This window comes from Calliphora vicina, chromosome 5 (genome assembly GCF_958450345.1).
Source record: "Calliphora vicina chromosome 5, idCalVici1.1, whole genome shotgun sequence".
In the NCBI taxonomy this organism is placed as follows: Eukaryota; Metazoa; Arthropoda; class Insecta; order Diptera; family Calliphoridae; genus Calliphora; species Calliphora vicina.
The window spans coordinates 65,328,900-65,350,622 of record NC_088784.1 but is presented as its reverse complement, the minus strand read 5'-3'; the positions used below and the strand labels follow the sequence as shown (position 1 = coordinate 65,350,622).

At 28.7% G+C, this 21,723-nt stretch overlaps 2 protein-coding genes across 2 annotated transcripts in view; both read right to left on the bottom strand.

Annotated features, from left to right (window-relative positions):
* Positions 1-1,801: 1,801 nt before the first annotated feature.
* On the bottom strand, positions 1,802-6,683 carry LOC135961334 (RNA polymerase-associated protein LEO1-like; the record flags this gene model as incomplete). The annotated part of the gene is made up of 3 exons (XM_065512830.1): positions 1,802-2,001; positions 2,113-2,168; positions 5,766-6,683. Coding segments are annotated over 3 exons (1,092 nt in total), but the record flags the coding sequence as incomplete, so codon positions are not given.
* Positions 6,683-21,723, bottom strand: part of LOC135961058 (PDZ and LIM domain protein 7-like) — a 35,226-nt gene continuing 20,185 nt past the window's right edge. The window contains exons 3-6 of the mRNA XM_065512525.1: positions 13,322-13,473; positions 7,459-7,550; positions 7,136-7,308; positions 6,683-6,993 (exon numbers count right to left, since the gene is read on the bottom strand). Coding sequence (XP_065368597.1) covers positions 6,865-6,993; positions 7,136-7,308; positions 7,459-7,550; positions 13,322-13,473 — 546 coding nt within the window. The 3' untranslated portion in view covers positions 6,683-6,864. The remainder of the gene's footprint in view (positions 6,994-7,135; positions 7,309-7,458; positions 7,551-13,321; positions 13,474-21,723) is intronic.

The following is a 21,723-nucleotide window of genomic DNA, read 5'->3' as shown; positions in this document are numbered from 1 at the left end:
AGATTGCTACAATCAAAAATGTACTATATTTACAATTTTCGCTGTAACTTTAAAACGCAAAGACACAAAGCAAACATGATGTACTATTTAAAAAATTAATACGTATTCTCTATGATTTTCGGAAGATGACCTTGTTTGGGAGCTATGACTACTTATGGACCGATCATCATATAACTAGGAGCCATGAATTCCGTATTAATAAAACTTATTTGGAGTGAAATTTGGGTAGATACCTATTAAACATGTATGACCTATAAGGGGGTTAAATGAAATAATGGAACGATTTCAGACAGTTTGAAATTAAAATAGGCTTCGCCCCTGGGCTGAAATTGTGCGTACACAATGCTTACATGGACAGCCAGCTCAGCAACCAAACAGACGGACGAACATTGTTTTAAGGTGGGTGTTAGACTAATGTTTTTGGACGTTACTAACAAATGTTTGTACAAACGCATTATACCATCACATGTTGGTGTAGGGTACACAAAAATGCAGTTAAGCGCCAATTTGACTATCTTTAAAGGAATATTTTAATTTATTTATATTTTGCCCTCTAAATCTTAATGTATTTTTACTGTGACGCTACTCTTAATTAAATTTGTTTAGTTTCTTGTAACATCAAGCAATTCACTTGATATCAAACAATTTACTACTTAGCGGCAACTAGTTACATCCATTATTTGACAATTAATTGTCATTTAGTTGTTGTTTTAGTTTTAGCACTGTTCTACTGTATTTGACTTATACTCGTATTAAGATGCTAAAATATTAGCACAAGACATCATGTACATACTTCAAATATACATAAATATAATACTGTATAATATATGGATAATAAAAATGTTATCCAATGTTTTTTTCTTTAGCTTTTTTTATGGAAACTTTTCAACAAAAAAATATGTATATTTTATGCACTTTAACTTGTGAGTGAAGTGTCACTTAAGAATATGAAAAATAACTAGAATAGTTTACACATTGTCCTAGAGGAACGATTATATTATTGTATTTATAACAAAATTAAGTTGCGGATAGAAATTGCTTCAGTGACATTTTGTATTTTCTTAACATATTTAATCCAAATAAAATATAAAACCAGTATAATTCTGAAAACAATGGAACATGTGTTGAAATAATTGAAGACCAGCAGACCATTGGCACTGTCTTAATTTAAATAACGAAATTCCTAAAACGGGGAAAATATTAAAAATTAAATTTTTTCATAAAAGAATCCACACAGAATAAAAAATTATTCGATCAATAATTGTCGAATAATCGAATAAATTTATTTCTAAGTTAAACTTTTATAAAATTGTTTATGTAAAGAAAAATATTGGAGAAAAAGATCTCAATGAAAAAAGTATATATTCGTTAAACATTTTCTTCAATAGATTAGCAGCTTTTTATTCAATAAAAAGAAGTAATAGCTGAGACAACCCAGGTGCGGATCTCCTAGAGGGGAGCTACACTTAACTATTATTTAAGTCAATACAAAAAAGATTTAATGAACAAATTTGTATGTCTTTAAATATTATTCTTACCTACGTTTTGGTTAATTGTTTCAAAAAAGTGATGAGAATTTAGAGAGCATTTCTTTATAAATATTTATTTCCTCAAATGCAGAATCAAATTTATTTATTCCTTATAACAAGAGTTTAACTTCTGTTTAAATAAAAGCCCACTCACTCAGCATTTCTTTATAAATCTAAATATTTATTTTTATTTAATTTTACCAGAAAAATAACATCTTACAACCAGATAAATTTCGAATGAATATTCTAAATACATTTTGATAAAAAGGGCAGCATTCAGCGTTAATTAAAATTAAATATTAATTATACTATGTACTCATACAACTAACTTTTTGCTCTCATTTGCTCTGGAAATTATTGCGGATTCTTGGTTTTGTTTATGTGCTCCAAAAGGTTACGTTTGACCAGCAATTGTATGCGTTTCTCAATTAAACCCAATGGTTTATGTGGCACCAAATGGCAAGTTGATTGTCTGCAAAAGTACACAAAAACAAAAACACATTAAATAATAAACGCTCATTTAGATAGAAAAATGCAAAAACGAGATAAAATTAAAAATAACAAAACTAATGAATAAATTTACTTGTAAATGATTTTCTCACGATCTGCCCAAGGCCATGAACGTTCCAATTTGTCCAGCTATGAAAAAACAGAAAAAAAAATACATATAAGATGAAATGGAAAATATAAGAAAATTAAAATAAGGTAAAGTATTGTTTAAGTGATGAGATATATATCAACTGTTAATTAAGAAAAATAAATTAAATGCAGAAACTGCTCAATGAGTTGCTCATGAAAATCAAACTCTACTGTGAAGTTAAAATTTTGTTCCAAGAAAATTTTTTCTTCAAAGTTTTACAACTTTCTCCAATACAGCTCACCAGATACTCGATAATATCTAATTATTTTTTATGTGAAGTTTCATGTCAACTACTAAAAACCCGCCCGTTTTGAGACAAATTACGAAAAAATATATAAAGATGTTTCGGGCAAGAAGAGTCTTGCCGTTTTAGTAATCCAGATATTCAAAATTGACTAAGTACTTTGTATTGAAGGGCCCACACCCACAGTTCCTATTCCAGCTAAACTCCGTACAGTGATGAGAAATTTATTCATACAAAGTTTAAATACTTTTACGGTTACGGTTCTCCAGATATACGAAATTAATTATTTAAATTCATTAGACACGAACCGGATGATATACGTCTGAAACTATAAATTTAATGGAGAAAAACTGTGTTATCAGTTTTTCATTTCGTGATCATGTGTCCTTTTTTAAGGAATTCAAAATTTCAAAGAATTACATTTTTCAAAAAATATTTAAAAATACTCCTGCTATTCCAACAATGACAAATTGCATGTCAAAAGAACAAGAAGAGTTGTAAAATAGTTTGTATTATCTTAATTTTATCCTGTAAGGATCAAAAGATGTCAAAAATGTCCTTTAAAATGTTTATCCTTTAATATCCTTTAAGATTGCCAATAAATTCCATTTAAAAAAATAGTGCGTTAATGACCCAAATATTCTATACTAAACGTCAAAATTTCATCCTTTATATATATAAAGTTCAAATTAAAATATTAAAAAAACAATTATTAGTATACAAAAAAGTTTTATCAAGAAAAGTGCATGTTTATAACCTACACCACCATAGGTTAGGTTAACAGGTTAGGGCTGTTGTTTGCAACTTACAAAAATATTGTCCCAACACCCACCTTAAAGTATACCAATCTGCTCAGGATCACTTTCTGAGTCGACTAAGCGATGTCTGTCCGTCCATTCATGTAAACCTTGTAATCAAACTACAGGTCGCAGGTTTAAAGATAATTCGACAAAATTTGGCACAAACCTTTATATTGCCCCAAGGACAAAGGCTATTGAATTTGGTTAGAATCAGCCCATTATTTATCCTAGCCCCATACAATTGGCCTATTTGAAGCTCTCATAAATATCTTAATTATAAACATATTTAAACCAAATTCAGCCCAATTAAGTTTTATGTAAGCCGAACTCTCACGAACAAATTTCGTGACGATCGGTCAACAATATTCCATAGCTCCCATATAAGCAACATTCTCGAAAATGTCATTAATATACATAAATCTCTGAAATATGTCAGTATCCAAACAAAATTCAATACAAATATGTTTCATATATTCCCAATTCATCCCACCAAATTTTTTGACGATTGGTCCATAATTCATTTGCCCGACTATACCATTTTACTTGTTTATTAATAAGTCTTCTTCCTTGCTTTTCCAACGGATTTTTTTATTTTTTTCGAATGAAATATTAAAATAAAATAGAAAAAATTAAATAATTCAAATTTAAAATATTTTTTAACACTTAAGTAGTTAAGATAGAAGGATGAAATTTTGGCATGTAGTATTCAATATTTGGATCTTTAACTCATTATTTTTAAAAAAAAAATTATTGGAAATCTAAAAGGATATCCAAGGATAAAAATTTGAAAGGACATTTTTGAATCTTTGGATCCTTACAGGATAAAATAATACGAAATATTTTACAACTCTTCTTGATCATTTGACAACAAATTTGACATAGTAGGATGATCAGAAGTATTTTAAAACATTTCTTTAAAAATTTACTCTGAAAATTTGAAGTCCTTTTAAAAGGAAATAGGATCACGAAATGAAAAACTGAAAACGCAGTTTTTCTCCATTTAATTTATTGTTTCAGACGTATATCATCCGGTTCGTGTCTAATATTAAGTGTCGTCCGGTATATTATAATCCCTACCATTTCTGGACACTTTATGTAAAATGATAAGTGAGCTATTCGAACAAAGCTTGATAAGTCCTGCAATTCTGGCTCTCGAGTTTTTTAGCAATAACTACTTACTTTGTTTGGTAGATAAGTCAACCCCAGTTCCGATCCCTCCCATTTTTCGATGATGCAGAGATAAGAAATTGAGTCATATGAAGTTTGAAGTATAGTACTCCAGGTATTCGAAAATAACTATTTACTGTATATGTTTGGTGAAACACCCACTAATTCAATACCGCCCATGTAAAATACTAAAGGTGCTCTTCGGAGAAAGTTTGAAGACTTCCAGATATTTGAAAATAACTATTTCCTTTGTATGGGATATTCGTAAATAACTATTTACTTTTTATTGGTGCTGCCACGCCCATTTATGAAATACCGCCCATTTTGAGGCAAGCAAAAAAAATTAAAAACAGCGGCCCATTTTGAAAAAAAAGTCAACAAAGTTTTCGATTTTGCAAAAAAAGTCAAAAATTTTATGTTTTGAGTTACAAAACATTTATTATGGTAGATATTCAACTCGCATTCCACTAAGCGACCAAATAGGTCTTTAAGGAAAATATCTGAGCTTTCTTTTGAGAAAAAAGGGCCCATTTTGAATAAAAAAATCAAAAATTTGATTTTGATTTTAGAAAAAAATATTTCAAAATTTTTTACTTTTTTTCGATAGATTGAAGAAATAGCGATCTAAACTATTTGGGCCACATTTTGCTAAGAACAAAAGGTAATAAGTTACACGGCTAAGAAAAATCACCTGCTTTGCCTAAAATGACAAATTTTGACCCCCTCTAACTCAAAAAGTTCTCCACCGATATTGTTGAAAAATTGTGTCTGAATCCAATAGGACTAACCTTGGTGTAAATTTTATCCCGATCGGAAGACATCGATTTCACAAGTTGGTTCACTTGACATGAAATCCCCCATATTTCTATTAAACTAGATAACCGCCCGGTAGCTATTTACTAATGTAGTTCTTCAAGTTTATCCAAAAAATGTATCTTATTAAGAACAGTGAGAAGTGAAAAGAAGGCAATATATTAAATATTAAAATTTCCGAATTTTTTTTCTTTACAAACCATATCCTAAAATCGAATAAAAATAAAATCAGACAAATCGCTCCACCCGTTCTCACGTGATGCCATTACATACATGGACCATTTCATTTTTTTATATATATAGATATGGATAGGAAATCACTGAAACTGGCAGAATCCACACTCCATTGGATGATGTTAAGGGAAACTTATAATTTTAGCTTTCCAAAAATAAGGAATATCCAGTTTAGAATTTTTGAAACTCAAGAATACTATTGTAGGTTTATAATTAGAAAGATATGTTGTAAACTTTGCGATATTCTAGCTTTTATATAACATTTTTTTGTATCCTTTTTAAATATTAAAGTATTCTCCCTTAAATTCTCAATAAATATAAAAACTACTATAACACACCTTTTGTTCCTTTTCTGGTGTATCAGCTTTTGAGTGTTGTTTTTGGCATAAAATGTCCTTGGATTCGTTCAAGGATTTTGGTTGTGAAACATATAATTTATCATCGCCTTCATCGTCGTTGTCTCGTTTATTAACGTTGTCATTTTCATCACTGTCAGTTATTTGTAGTTTTGGTTTGTTGCGTAAATTCCATGTAAAAGTGGTTGTTAAAAAATCCTCATCATCAGCGCTATCTTTTTCATCATCATCATCATCTGCATACTCTTTAATATCGTATTCATCGTTGACATGACCCAAAGGAATTTTAAGCACAGACAAGTTAAACTCTTCATACATGTCACAGCTTTTTTCAGAGTCATCATCCTCATCATTGGAAGTGGTAACGGCAGCATTGTCATTGTCATCGTAATTGTAATCGTCATCGGTGACGTCATTATCATCGCCATCATTTGCACTCGCCAAATCAGTTTGGTCCTTGCAGTCTGTATCGTTTGGTTGGTAATTGCTTTCCGATGCATAATCTGATTCCGGTGTAACATCCTTTGACTTTCTATGCTTTGCCGCATAACGTTTAAGCTGCAAATATGCCTGTTTTGCATCGAAATCTTCATCTACTGCATCAACTCCATCCGCCTCGTCACTTAATTCGAAATCATAGACATCTTCATCGTAGGACAATTTGCGTCTCTGCTCATTTCCATAAAAATGAGGGCAATACTCATTTCCGCTTGGGAAATGATGGCGGCAATGTGTTGGGGCAATTGGTGGTGGCAGTGTTGTGGTAAGTTTATCGAAAGTCTGTGATACGGTTGCCAAAGTGGAGGAGAGAATTTTTGGTATTTCAGCAATTTCCGATAGTTTTCTTTGCAAATCTTGTAGACGCTTTTCAATCGTAGAAACTATAAAAGTTGTTTGGGTTTAATTTCAGGTATTTTGAAAAATATTTCTTTATTTTTATTATTATTTTCTAACATTATCTACTTAACTAAATAATAATAAATTTGTATTTAAAATATGTATATATGTATGTATAACAGGTTAATTATTAAATAAATAAAAAAAAATTGTAAACAATTTTGAATTAAAAGAAAATTCAAAACTAATTATCTTTGGAAGCTGTAGGCAATGCCAGCAACATGTCCTCTGTGATGCGAGCTTTTAAATCTTTATCTTTGACTTCGGCAAAGAAACGTCTGATATTCCGTACGATACGATGATGTGGCAACTCCTTGGGAAATGTCCAATTTTATTTTTTTTTTTCAAAAAAAGTGCATGTTGTATATATACAAACAAAAAATGATTAATGGGTTAATTATGTTTCAAAAAAAAGTAACAAAAACAAAAATAGAACAAAAAGTTGTTGGCAATACCTCCTCTTCATCGTCGGAAGACTCATCTTCGCTCAATTCAATTATAACTTCGTTGCCGTCTGCATCGATTTCAGTTTTAGTTTTCTTTTTCTTTGGTTTGGGTGGTGGTGGAGGTTCTGTCCACATAATGGGATGCCAACAACGGGAGCCTAGCAATGGAGTGGGGGTAAATTCTACAAATAAGAATTAATTTCAGTGTTTTTATTTATTTTATGTTAGATTCAGCATTTGTACAGATAAGGAGTTGAGCAGGCAAAAAATGGGACTTTAACATGCATACAGAAAAACAAATAGGTTTTATGCAATCGTTTTTATTTACTTACCTTTCGGAGGTGGGGGTGGTTTTGGCACCCTCAGCACAATTGATCTTTCTTCTCCGGGCTCATAGCCTTCCATGGGTTCTTCGTCATCCATGCTGGAAGAGAACAAATAAATTATATATAAGAATTTTGCTGGTAAATATGAATAAATAGGCTGACGAATTTCCCAAGGCCTTTTCCACTATAGATACTGTTAGCCTTAAATATTATGAACCTTTCAAGAAGTTCTAACATAATGGAATGCACACAAAGTGACCATATTAGGCAATGATATGTATCAAGTGTAGGCCAGTTTTGAGAACGCTAATAGAATTCGTGACTGGTAATATAGAATTGATCAGAGCTGTAAAATAATGATTCATTTTTCAATAAATCATTCATTCATGCAATGAATTGTAATTTTTTGAATGCATTAATTTTGCCCAACATATGAATGGAACCCAAATTTAAATGAATTGATCATGAATTAAAAATTCTAGAATGCATACATTTTATTAAAGCAATAAATTGAATTAAAATATGAATGAATTCATTATTTCTTGAAAGCATTCAGTTTTCTCAAAATTCGTTTCAACTAACAAAGGAATTGAATTAAAATATGAATGAATTTATTTTGTTATTTACATTCATTCTAACTCATTTTTTAATTCACTTTTCTGTTCGCATAAAAATGCCAAGAAATTAATCGGACTCATTAATAAAAAATTCAATGAAAAAATTAATTAAAAATAATTTCCTTTTAATCGTCTATGAATTCGTTCATATTTTAATTCAATTCATTGATAAATTGAATTCAACAATTTTTTACTAATGATGAATTCATGCAAATTTCGATTCATATTTTGGGCAAAATTAATGCAATAAATTTATTTTAATACATGGTGAATTAAAAACCAAATTTTATTCATTAATTTACAGGTCAGATGTATACGCATATAGCCAATATTATGCAAAATTCATTTCAAATCTTTTCCAATATTTCACTGTCTACAAACATGTTTAGCTCACTCAAATGCATCAGTATAAAAATTAAATCCAGAACAAAAAAATCGAACTCGTAAATTTACACCGTCCAACAAATTAAGACATTTTCATTGAAACAGATCTGAAATAATTCTGAAAGGGCATGTTGAGTAGAATAAACTAACAGAAAAAAAGCGTAAGTTAATGTCTGAGAGAATTCTTATTGTCAGAATTAAATTGTGGAATTTTATGAGGATAATTTTTTCGGAAGATCTTTTGATATTTTTTTCGAGAAAATCAAAAAAAAGTACCTTCAGGACATTTAAGGATTAAAATATTCTACGAAAATTTTTGGCGAAAAATTTCAGTATGGGTCACCAAAGACACCAAAGTTGTAAATAAAGCTCTTTACGCTTAATTAGCAAAATTACACTCCACCTTGGGTTTCACATTTTTCAAAAAAATTACCAAAAATCCATTTGTAATATAAATAGTCCTTGAGAAGATGTACAAAAAACCCCTTGTTGGCCAAGGCTTTAAATCTTTGAAAAGGTTTTATTTTTTTATGAAATATTGAAAATAAGGACTTCAGGAAGTTATTTATGTCCAAAAGCCAAAATTGTGGCAAAAATTATTTCCAAGGGTTCTAGCATAATAAAACTTTGTGAAGAGACCCCTGTTGCTAAAATAAGCGTTTTAAAAAAATTCGCAATAACCGTTTTTTCTTTTCTTATCCAACTCCATCCAACTCACCAAAAATTTTCAAAAAAAATTTCAATTTATATTCTTAGTTCGTTTGGCGTTTCTTGAGGCTCCGCAATAAATAAATTTTCGGTAAGCAATTGTGTATGTCTTTGACATTCGCTATCATTATTAAATTTGCTACATTAAGATATCATGCTTCGGTGAAAGAAGTTAAAAAAAAATTTTAGTATGTTTCTAGAAAAAAGAAAATTATATGCTTCGGTGCAAGTAGTTGCAAAAAATTTCATTATGGCATGAAGCCTGACCTTCCCACAAATAACCAAATATATATAATTCCTTGGTACGTTCTATACTACAGAAGACAAACAACTTTTTCGTAACTTCACAAAAAACATTACTAATAAAAACACGAAATTTTACACATAATAGGTCTGTTCATTTACTTTCCCAGTAAATACTTGCAACGAGAGAATAAAATCAAAATTTACAAAATTACTCTCTTAAATTCTCAAAAATAGTAAAAAGTAAATGAACGCTTTTCCAGTAACAATTGTTTTATACACACAATTTTCTTATTTTATTCCTTTTAAAATGTATAAGTACTCACATTTTCTTTAATTTTATTGAAAATTCTTTTATTTTGACATTTTTTCACCACAAAAATAAAATTTTAAATAAATAAACAATAACACAAAACATATAAAATATAAGCTTCTAACTATTACGAGTTCAAAATAGAACTTGTAATAGTTTGCAACGAGAGAACACTCTCTAAAATTTATACGCTCTTGATTTTTTCTCTACTTGCAAGTTTTTGAGTTAATGAACGCTTTTCCAGTAACAATTGTTACTAACTAGTAACATCTTTTAGTTATTGAACATAGCTAATATAAACATTTAGTAAAATATTTAAAGTTTTTTTTAAGTACACACCTCCGGTATTGTAATCCATTTTGGTAAAATCTTAGTTATAACTAATTTTTTTAAAAAAATCAATTTTTCCTTAATGTATTTTTTACTTCTTTCAACTTGAAAACTTTATTTAAAAAATGTAAACTTTTACAGCTGTTTATATATAAACTGAGTGGCCAATTGGCATACATTTCTGGCATGTATGTCGTCGAAGTGTTAGGAATTGAAATAAAAACTTTGAAAAACAACGCAGACCAGATGGGCTATAATTTTATTCAAAAAAATTATCTACTCATCATGCTCTTTCAGAATTATATGGTCGCAATTCTTTTCCAAAAATTCTGTTGGACAGAGTTATTTGTTCTTAAAAAAAATTACCAATCACTGACTACGAATCGTTGGAATAGGAACAATCAAAAACTGTCTATGTAAATATCGAATGATTGATTTAGGTTAATTGACATAAGGGGAAACGTACTTTAAATCCTATTAGGAGCATTGATTGAACGTTGACAGGGAACAAGGTCAACGGAAATAACGTCAATTCACACTACTTCCCATAGTGATGCGAAATAATTAATTCACACTACTTCCCATAGTGATGCGAAATAAAATCAATTGATATTATTACTTTTGAAAAGATAAATAACATAACTCAACGTCGAACATTTTGAAAGAATTTAGGTGCATAACAGTGCTAATTTGTCTACTTATTCCAAAGATATTACACTCATGTCGAGTTGTGGAAGCAAGCTAGTAGCTAACTAAGGTACTTGAAAATCGACCGAGGAACTGGACTCTACAAATAAGATTAAAAATATCGTCTTTAAATTTTTAAAATCCACAGTTGGTAATTAATGTAATATTTGATATCCACCAACCATAATACAAAAGTGAACTACACTGGTTTTACCGGACAACTAAAATTAGGGTATATCCACAAACTAATAATGGTTTTTAAGGAAAACCAAAGTGGGGGAACTGCTTAAGTTTTGAATTTGTGCCTCAAAGCCGAAACATGTCTTATGGAATTTATGCTATGCGAATTTTAATAAGGCATCCGGTTAGATGAATCATAACCTCATAAATTAAACAAACTTGGTCTTTCTCCTGTTTTCCGTAAATTTATGTTCTTAAAAACAGAGAAAACAGACATCAGTTTGTATTCAGAAAGGCTAAGTCGAATACTATTCTAGTTATATCACCGTACGACACTCAATATTAGACACGAACCGGATGATATACGTCTGAAACAATAAATTAAATGGAGAAAAACTGCGTTTTCAGTTCGGGATCCTGTTTCCTTTCAAAAGGACTTCAAATTTTCAGAGGAGTACATTTTTAAAAAAAGGTTTTAAAATACTTCTGATCATCCTACTATGTCAGATTTAGTGTCAAATGATCAAGAAGAGTTCTTAAATATTTCGTATTATTTTTATTTTATCCTGTAAGGATCAAAAGATGTAAAAAATGTCCTTTAAAATTTTTATCCTTGAATATCCTTTTAGATTTCCAATAATTTTTTTTTTAAAAAATAGTGCCAAAATTTCATCCTTCTATCTTAACTACTTAAGTGTTAAAAAATATTTTAAATTTGAATTATTTGATTTTTTATATTTTATTTTAATATTTCATTCGAAAAAAATATACAGTGAGTGTCACTCAAAATCGTACAACATATTTTTTTTTAAATATTATGAAATTATACAGGCAATAATAGGTGATTATATAAAAAATTAAAAGTCATTTTATTAATTGGAACAAAAAATATGTATTTCAACAAAAAAGTTAACAAAACCTCAATTCGTTAAAAAAAATATTGATGAAAATTAAAGAACATCACAAAATTCATATTTCACTTAAATTCGTACAATTATATTAAATTATAATTAAAACTTTAAAAATTCAAAAAAAATGTTAATATTAAATAATCCTAATACTTTGTAGGGTATCATTTGCTATTTTTTAGTGCCTTTACGATTTTAAATGAAGCGTTGATATTCTGGGCACTGACAGTCTTATCCAATTTTTTTATTTGTGGATAAGGGCAATTAAAATTATACCCAATTTTCTGATAGGTAATAGCACACACAATATAAAAATAGCATTTTAAAATATTTCCAAAACATCAACTTTCTAAAACTAATGAATAAAATTTGACTACGATGGTGTACGATTTTAAGTGACATTCACTGTAACAAAATCCGTTGTGAAAAGCAACGATGAATTGCGAATATATGAAACATATTTGTGTTGAAGTTTGTTTGGATACTGACATATTTCAGAGATTTATATATATTAATGACATTTTCGAGAATGTTGCTTATATGGGAGCTATGGAATATTGTTGACCGATCGTCACGAAATTTGGTCGTGAGAGTTCGGCTTACATAAAACTTAATTGTGATGAATTTTGTTTGAATATGTTTATAATTAAGATATTTATGAGAGCTTAACTATTTTCAAATAGGCCAATTGTATGGGGGCTAGGAGTGCCAGTCCAGTCCTTCAAAGCAGCTATTTAGACTCAATATTTAATAAGAATGTAATGGATCTGCATTGGATCTACTAGATAAAGTTGATGGATTCCTTGATTTTGGGGTATTACGTGGTAATAAATTAAGACTTAATTCTAAATCTGTAAATAAGGCTAAATGGGCATTAAGTTGCATCAAATGATATGGAAAAGGATTGAATGATCTGTATATTATGAAGCAATTGTTCACATCACTTGTCTGGCCAATTTGAGAATATGTTGACTGGGATCATTACAATACAATACATTCGATTGAAAATAATCTGAATGTTTTAAAAATTAGCCAGACAAATTAGAAAATAGTTACATTATATACATACATACAAAATGAACTATGTGTGTTGCAGTCCTTATTGAGGATTTGACAATTTTTAAACGTTTTAGTTTTGTGTTGATTTAAAATTAATATTGTATTTTGGATGCTGTGCTTCAATATCCAAATCTGTTATGCATATTTTTTACAAACTTATTACACAATAAATTGACAAATAGCCTTATTATGCCCCAAACAAAAATAACATTTAGATAGGTATTATTTTCAATTAAAACATAACCGCCAGCTATAATACGAGATTTTGAGTAAACACATTTCACATTTTTTTTTTTTTTATTTATTTATTCATTGTAGATTTCAAGCCCTTAGGGCCTAGTTAAAATAACAGTTAATTTTTTGCCTTTTACTTAAAAAATTACTGAAATACTAGCTATGAATAGTTTTTATTGTTAAATGAAAAAAAAAAAATACTTTACCTTTTAACCATTAATTGAATTTTCTTGACACTGGCGTCTATTTTTTCGTGAGCCTGGGACAGAGTCAATTGTGTGGCGTCCTCTTCGTTGATTTCCAATATAATGTCACCCAAACAAATGCCACCCTTATCAGCTAAGCCGTCGGGTGTTACCTGGAAATTTGTTTTAACAAAACACAATGAAATTAATGGAAATTATTTAGTTTTTTTTTTAATTTGTTTAATTGAACGAGTTAAGTAGTGTAGGCTTTCAAGACTAAATTACTACTGTTTGGTCATTCACATCATTTGGGGCGAATATTGTTTTGTGAATAAAAATAATGAAATTTTAATATATAAAATAACAAAATATATGTATTGTATATATGTATGTACGTAAATAAAAGAAACAAAAAACATTAAACTTTTGTTAACCTACTTTTTAGTATTCAAAATAATATTTACTATTTGGTACATTAGATGTTCGTTCGTACATTCATAAATACAAATACAAGTATTTACACATGTGCTAAAATGTCGAATGCATTATATATTAGGGCCGTTCACACTATACGAATAAAACAGCGTTTTAAATGCACTAATAATTCAAAGTAATTATTTGAGAAAAACTTTCCAATACAAATAAATTCTAAATAATAAAGTTTTTCTCCTTGGTGTCTTATGAATAATGTATAAGCGAATTAACTCCATGAGTTTGATGTAATGAGTCTGGGATTTTTTTTTAAAAAAATTTAAAGTAAAATTATAAATTTTGTTAGACGTTTCTCCATATAATTAATGATAACTTAAATAATGTTAGTCCGATATTATTAAAATAAATTTTGGAAAATTTAGATTTACACAACGCACAGTGGTATGAGAATAAAAAAAGAGGGAAATAAATATGTAACTTCTAAACCCTTTGAATGAAATTTCACATGTGCAAAGAGGAAGTGCAGTCGAGTTTAAGTTCTGAATTTGGACCTCATGACCCCACCAGGAGCGGGACCAGGGGTTCCCAAAGTAGGACACCTCGGATATGTTTAATTTTTAAAATGATCCGATTTGGTGGGGTCATGAGGTCCAAATTCAGAACTTAAACTCGACTGCACTTCCTCTTTGTGAAATTTCATTCAAATCGTTACATATTTATTTCCCTCTTTTTTATTCTCATACCACTGTGCAACGTTTACTCCGTTTATATACTGCGTTTTAATCGGCTCAGTAGTAGCAAAAAAATATACTTTTTATGTGAAAATAACTACTTTTTTTAAATTATGAAAAATCGAAAGCGTCGAAAATTGTTCAGATTTATTATTTTATCGCAAAGCCATATGTAATAGGAACAAAATGAGATATCGATCATAAAAATCCATTAATTGTTTTCGAATTTATTCAAAATTAAGTGATTTCGCTCATTTTCACAAAATTTTAGTTTGTTGTTTGATATACATATTTCGGAGTATTTTCGGAGTTATAATAACAAATTGAAGCAAACAATTTATTTTTCAGGAGAAAAAAGGAATATTTTTTGTTTTAAAAAAAATCATGAAAAATCAAAACCGTCTGAAATTGTTCAGGTTTCTTAATTTATCTCAAAGCCAGATATTATAGGAAGAAAACGAGATATTGATCATAAAAATTCATGGATTTATTTCGAATTTATTCAGAATTAAGTGAATTCGCTCATTTTCACAAATTTTAGTTTTTTTCCAGATATACATAAAATTGAGTAGTGCATGTTCTTCTTTCAATTGATTGAATTTTGAAAACATTTTCCCCATGCTATATACAAATGTTCACATATACATATATTGAATTTTAATCGGCTCAGTAGTTTCGGAGTTATAATAACAAACTGAAGCAAAAAATATATTTTTTACGTGAAAATAGGAAATTTTTTGTTTTAAAAAGTCGTTAAAAATCTGAAACAATAAAAATTGTACAAATTTATTAATTTATCACAAAGACATATGTTACAGGAACAAAACTATATATTGATCATAAAAATCCATGAATTTATTTCAAATTCATTCACAATTAAGTGAATTTCCTCATTTTCACAAAATTTTAGTTTTTTGTTTGATATACATAAAATTGACTAGTTAATGTTCTTCTTTCGATTGATTGAATTTTGAAAACATTTTGCCCATGTAAAAAATTTTAACCATGAACAAAATTTTAACTCATATATTGCATTTCAATCGGCTCAGTAGTTTCGGAGTTATAATAACAAATTTAAGCAAAAAATATTATTTTTACATGAAAATAGTTATTTTTTTGTTTTAAAAAATCATGAAAAAATTTTAGTTTTTTGTTTGATATACATAAAATTGAGTTGTTAATGTTCTTTTTTTAATTTTTTGCTCAAAAGAAAGCTTAGATATTTTCCTTGTAGACCAATTAGGTCGCTTAGTGGGCTGCGAGTTGGATATCTATCAAAATAAATATTTTGTAACTCAAGACATAATATTGTTGACTTTTTTTTCCAAATATACAATTTTTTCAAAAATGGGTCCTTTTTAAAATTTGGTTTTGCTCAAAAGAATAAGGTCTTCAAGGAAAATATCTAAGCTTTCTTTTGAGCAAAAAAAATAAGAAAATGGTCCATTTTGAAAAAAAGTCTTTTATTTTGCAAAAAAGGCAAAAATTTTATGCTTTGAAGTACAAAATATTTATTTTGGTAGAAATCCGACTCGAATCCCACTAAGCGACCAAATAGGTTTTCAAGGAAAATATCTAGGCTTTCTTTTGAGTAGAGAAAAAAGGGGGCCATTTTGAAAAAAAGTTTTTGATTTTGGAAAAAAAATTTCAATTTTTTTTGAAAGATTGAATAATTAGCTATATTTGGCACACATTTTGCTAAGAACTATAGGTAATAAATTACATGGATAAGAAAAAAAAACTGTTTGGCCAAAATGTCATATTTTGACCCCCTCTAACTCAGAGAGTTCTCTACCGATCTTGATGAAAAATTGTATCTGAATTACTATTCACTTGAAATGATATCCCTCATATAAAAAATTGCAAAATATCCCAGCAAAAATTTTGTGAATTTTTGTAATGGCAACTGTTATTTCATGCATTCTTTTGTAAGGAGTGGTGGTTACCCAGCACATTATTTTATTTACTAGAATAAGTACTTATTTTTATACAGGCTGGTAATGAACTTTTGAATTTAGCACAGCTATCTAGTGTGTTTGACTGGAAAACGGGAGGTTAGTGGTTCGCCACCTGTCAAAGCCATTAATTTTTTTGTTCATATCATATTCATTTATATGTTGATGTTAAAACTATTGAAAACTACATGAATCAGTGAGTTAGCAGCTTGACTATCAACCACAAGCATATAATGTGACTGTTCGATTCCCACACAAAGCAATATTTTTTGTGTTTTTTTTTTAGCTACATATTCTTGTTGTGAATTTACTACTTATTTCTCAACTGATTGTAAGTACATTTGTAAGCTTGACCCCTGATTTTTTTTAAAAATCTCGAACAACGGTAAGTAGTAGGGTATTCAATCGATTAACCGTTAATCGGTTAACCGATTAATTTTGGTCGGTTAACTGTTCGAATAATTCAAAATTGCCGATTTTCAAATAACAAATAAACCGATTAATTTGTGTCGATTAACCGATTAACCGAAATTCCTTTTTTTTGCACTTTAACTTATTTTTTTGTATTTATTTTTACAAATGTAAGTAAAATTACATATTTTTTCGAACATCCAATGTATGTACATATTTGTTGGATGAAAACATAATTGACGAAACTGGAGACTTTACTGAAACGAGTCTTTTATCAGAACTTGTAGAAATTATTGAAAGTATTCAAAATCTAAAAAATTCAAAAAGGACTTCAATGGTATAAAGGATTTTATATGCTTAGAAAAAAATAAAAAAAAAATACTGAGATGTTGGATATTCTTTATCATGCCTTATTTTCGATTTCTCCAACATCTACAATCAGCGAGAGAGTTTTTTCCAAGTCGAGTTTTATTAAAACTCAGGAAAATTATTTATTTTTTGGCTGAATTGTTATGTTTTGTTTATTTTTATGTTTTTGTTCTTTTTATTAATAAAATACTTAAATAAATACACAAAATTTTCAGTTTGTAACTTAAATATAAATTATTCGGTTAATCGAATAATTTAAAATTAACCGATTATTAACCGATTAAATATAAACCCCGATTAATTATTTGCTCAATTAACCGATTAAACCAGTAACCCGATTAATTGAATACCCTAGTAAGTAGTGTTTCAGTCGAATAATAAGTAGTTATCACTTTGCTCCAATTATACTTGCTGGCTTACTAGGTAAGTAAAGTTTTTGCTGGGATGCTATAAAAATTATAAAATAAAATGCAATTAAATAGTCCAAAAAAAAATCTGAAAAAAACTAAAAAATTTAACAAAATTTCGGAACAAAAACCGCCCTAATGCACATCCATATGTACAAATGTTTCTGCTTAACATCAGTTTATAAAACATTTATTTTCCGTCTTTAATATTTTGTATAATTTTAATTTTTTTCCTGCTTTTGTTTTTCATTTTTTATAAACACAGAAATAAGAACAAGCTGTAGAAGAAAAATAAATAGAAAGAAAAATACTGTATGTAGTTTGTTTTTATTTTTATTTAATTTTTTGGCAAAAGAAATGTATAATTTTCTTTTAAATGTAGTTTTTATTGTTTTACGAGAATTTCATGTTTGTTCAAACACACTCTGCCTCGTACAATGGATGAATGTTTGGATGGGATGGCATCATTTGATGTGAGCAAACTCTCAGAGTTGCTATTCAACTTCTAATTATTTATTTGGAAGATATAAATTCATTAAATTGTAATAACCAGGGAAACCGGAAATATGCTCTAAAAAAAGCGTTTTAGGCGCTTTAAATATGCAGTAAAAACTTTAAAATATGCTCTTAAAATTTAAAAAATATGCTCTTAAAAAAACAAACTTTTACATAATTTTTAACCAAAAAAAAATTTACTTAAATTTTCAAATAACAATCGTTGTCTATTGGATCTGAAAACATTTTTAAATATAGAAAATGTTCTTTCGACATCAACTGATGTTACAGGAGGAAATTTAAAAGACAACATTTCTTTAACACTTAGAACGGTTAAGTTTGAATTAGAACTAAAATTTGATATTTAGATGGAGCTATTATTAAAATAGTGCTTATTTTATATTAAAAAAAGTAAGAGAGCTATATTCGGCTGTGCCGAATCTTATATACCCTTCACCTAATTATACTTCAAAATAAAAAAATTTAAATATTTTTAGGTGAACAAAAATTTTTTTTCAGTTTTTTCATTTTTTGGATAAAAAAATTTTTCGAATTGTTATTTTAAATTTTAAAAAAAATTTCTGTTTTTTAAATTTTTTTTTTTTTGGTGAAAAGCCATCTATTTTTCAATTTTGAATTTTAAACAAAGGAAGTAAAAACCTGTAACACAACAGCGAAAAATAAGTAAGACAAAATTTGTTTTTGATAAACTCAAAATATGCTATTAAACAGTAAAATATGCTCTAAAAACGCAAAATATGACATAAATATGCTCTTAAAACAAATATATGCAAAAATATGTATTTAAGGGTAAAATATGCAAAAATATGCACTAACAAATCGATGCCAAAATTCTTAAATAGTTCTGAAACGTGTAAATATCTTATCCATGTGCTCATTCGACTCACCAGAAAAAACATGCATTTGCATATTTTGGTTTCCCTGGTAATAACCTAATAATTCGAGATTACAAATTCTCGTTCATAATGGATATACATACATATCGCTCATTTGCTCCAACAACATTATAACTCAAAATCCGGGTGTTTTGAACTGAGTAATACGAAATATGCGCCGTTCTTTAGTCTTTCATATAGTTTTAACAGTTTTAAAAAAGTCAATTATTTTTTGTATGAGAGTGTTTTTTTGTTGTAAACGTCAAAATTAAAATTCATTTTTTCTCGTATATTTGACAAGTAAAAATTTGGTTTAAATACAGATTAGAATGATATTATTATGTACTATTTAAATCAGGTTTTATTTCTGAAATCGCATGATTTGTTGAACATTAATTTAAGAAATAGTAAAATGTCATAAAACATTCAAAGCCGTTTTTCACGAAACGACTTTTTTGGAATTATGACGTTGTTGCAGCAAATGAGCGATATATTTTTAGTGATAAATACTGAGATTATGGCTGTAGTTTAAAAACATTTTATTTAAGATATTTAAGAATAATAATTGAAATTCAAAAAAATTCAAAATTCAATTTAAAAAAAATTGACCTTTAACCTTATCAGTAACTCCTTAGTTGGGGATAAGTGGAATTATTTAGAAATGTTGCAAGTTTGGCAACACTGTCAAACAACAAAAAACTGTAAAAGTCATAAACGCAAAGTCTTATTTTATTTACACATTTTAGTACGTCATAAATTGCTTTTTTATACCCCACTACACACATTGTGGCTGTGAATTCGAGATTCTATTTTACATTATTCTGTTTTTACACATTTGCCTCTGAAACAATTCACACGCACTTGCACACGTATTCAAAATAGGCAACATTTTCTTTTGTTTAATATTCACAGACATTTTTGATGCTGTGTAGTCAAGGAGACGAAGAGAAAAGAGTGAATTCTCGATTTAAATATTTTAGTAGATATAAAAGCAAATTAAGCTGCGGAATTATTTAGGATTTGTAAATGTATTTAAACAAGTATCTATGAAAACAAGCACAAGCTTTGTAAACCGTAACGGATTTGTTTTCAATTGAGAAATTAAGATTTTCCACTGATAATGTGTGAAAAAGTCTGTCATTCAAAATTGTATATTTAAATATACGAATTCCAATTTGTTGAATGTTTTTCAATAGATTCTTAGTTGAGTTTAAACTACATATACGAGGTCGGGTCAATAAGTGCGAGACTTTTTGAATTTCCTGCTTCTTAACTGAAAGGTCAACACTGCTCCTGTCAGTTGACTCCTGACAAAATTTGAACAAGCTGAATTATTTAGTTTGTTTTTGACAGCCATTGATACCAGACTACCACATGACTTGAAGTATCCACCAACCTGAATGGTAAAGAAGTGGCTTACAAGCACGGAATATGCCGAACGTTTTTGGACGCACAGTTGAGGTCTCTACACCCGAAACAAATTTAACAATTCGCGATATTGTGTTTCCCGATGGGAGATTGAACGTGCAAGAGATTGTGAAAGCCATAGGCATCTGACATGGCTCAGTGGTTTAAATTTTGAATGATCCTTGGGTATGAGAATTATTTCCGCAATATGGTTTGCTCACAATAGACCATGAACGCAATCGTGTAACAAATTCGCTGGAGTGTTTGGCGTTGCACAGTGGTATGAGAATAAAAAAAGAGGGAAATAAATCTGTAACTTCTAAACCCTTACGCCGATTTGAATGAAATTTCACATGCACAAAGAGGAAGTGTAATCGAGAGTAAGTCTTGAATTTGGACCTCATGACCCCACCAGGAGCGGGACCAGGGGTTCCCAAAGTAGGACACCTCAGGTATGTTCAATTTTTAAAATGATCATATTTCTTCGTTTGTGTTCCGATTTAAAAAAAAATTACACATACAGAATCTCAATGTCGAGCACTACATATTAATTATCTCTTATAGCTTAGGAGATATTCGCATTTGAAAATTTAATTTTAAACATTTTTACCCACCCTACACCAGTTTTTTGGTGACCTCGGTTCCAAATATTCTCCGATTTTATCCATTTTTTTCTTATAGGATTAACAATAGATCTATATATCAAATAAAGAAAGAAGTTTTTAAAAATCATGACTGAGTCCAAAGTTACATGCATTTGAATATAAAAAAATTAAAAAAGGCGATTTTTCGCAATTTTTTTGGGGAAAAGGTACTTTTTTTTTTTTTGTTTTTATTCATTAATTCAAAAAATTACAATTTTCATTAATATGGTCTCAGCGCCTCTAGGGCATTGTTGAGACAACGTTGGCTACAATATACAAATTATTAATGCTTCAAAAACTGATTTAAAAAATTTAAAAAGAGATAATATTACATTAGAAAATTTAATAATTTATACTATATTAAAAGCATTTCAATATTATTTAAATAAAAATCTTTAAGTTTTTTCTTAAACAACGATATTGATGAACAGTTTTTTATAGACTGAGGCAAATTATTGTATTCTAAACTACCAATATACTCAATTCTTTGTTTTGTGATTTCTAGACGACATCTAGAAATCCATAAATTCAAGTTGTTTCTTGTATTAAAAACAGTCTGGTTGATAGAAAATCTGATTGTGTGATGTCCAATTCCAAGTATTATTTTATAAATATAAGTCAATACCTGCAGTTTGTAAATACCATATATTGGTAAGACTTTTTTAGCAATATCCCT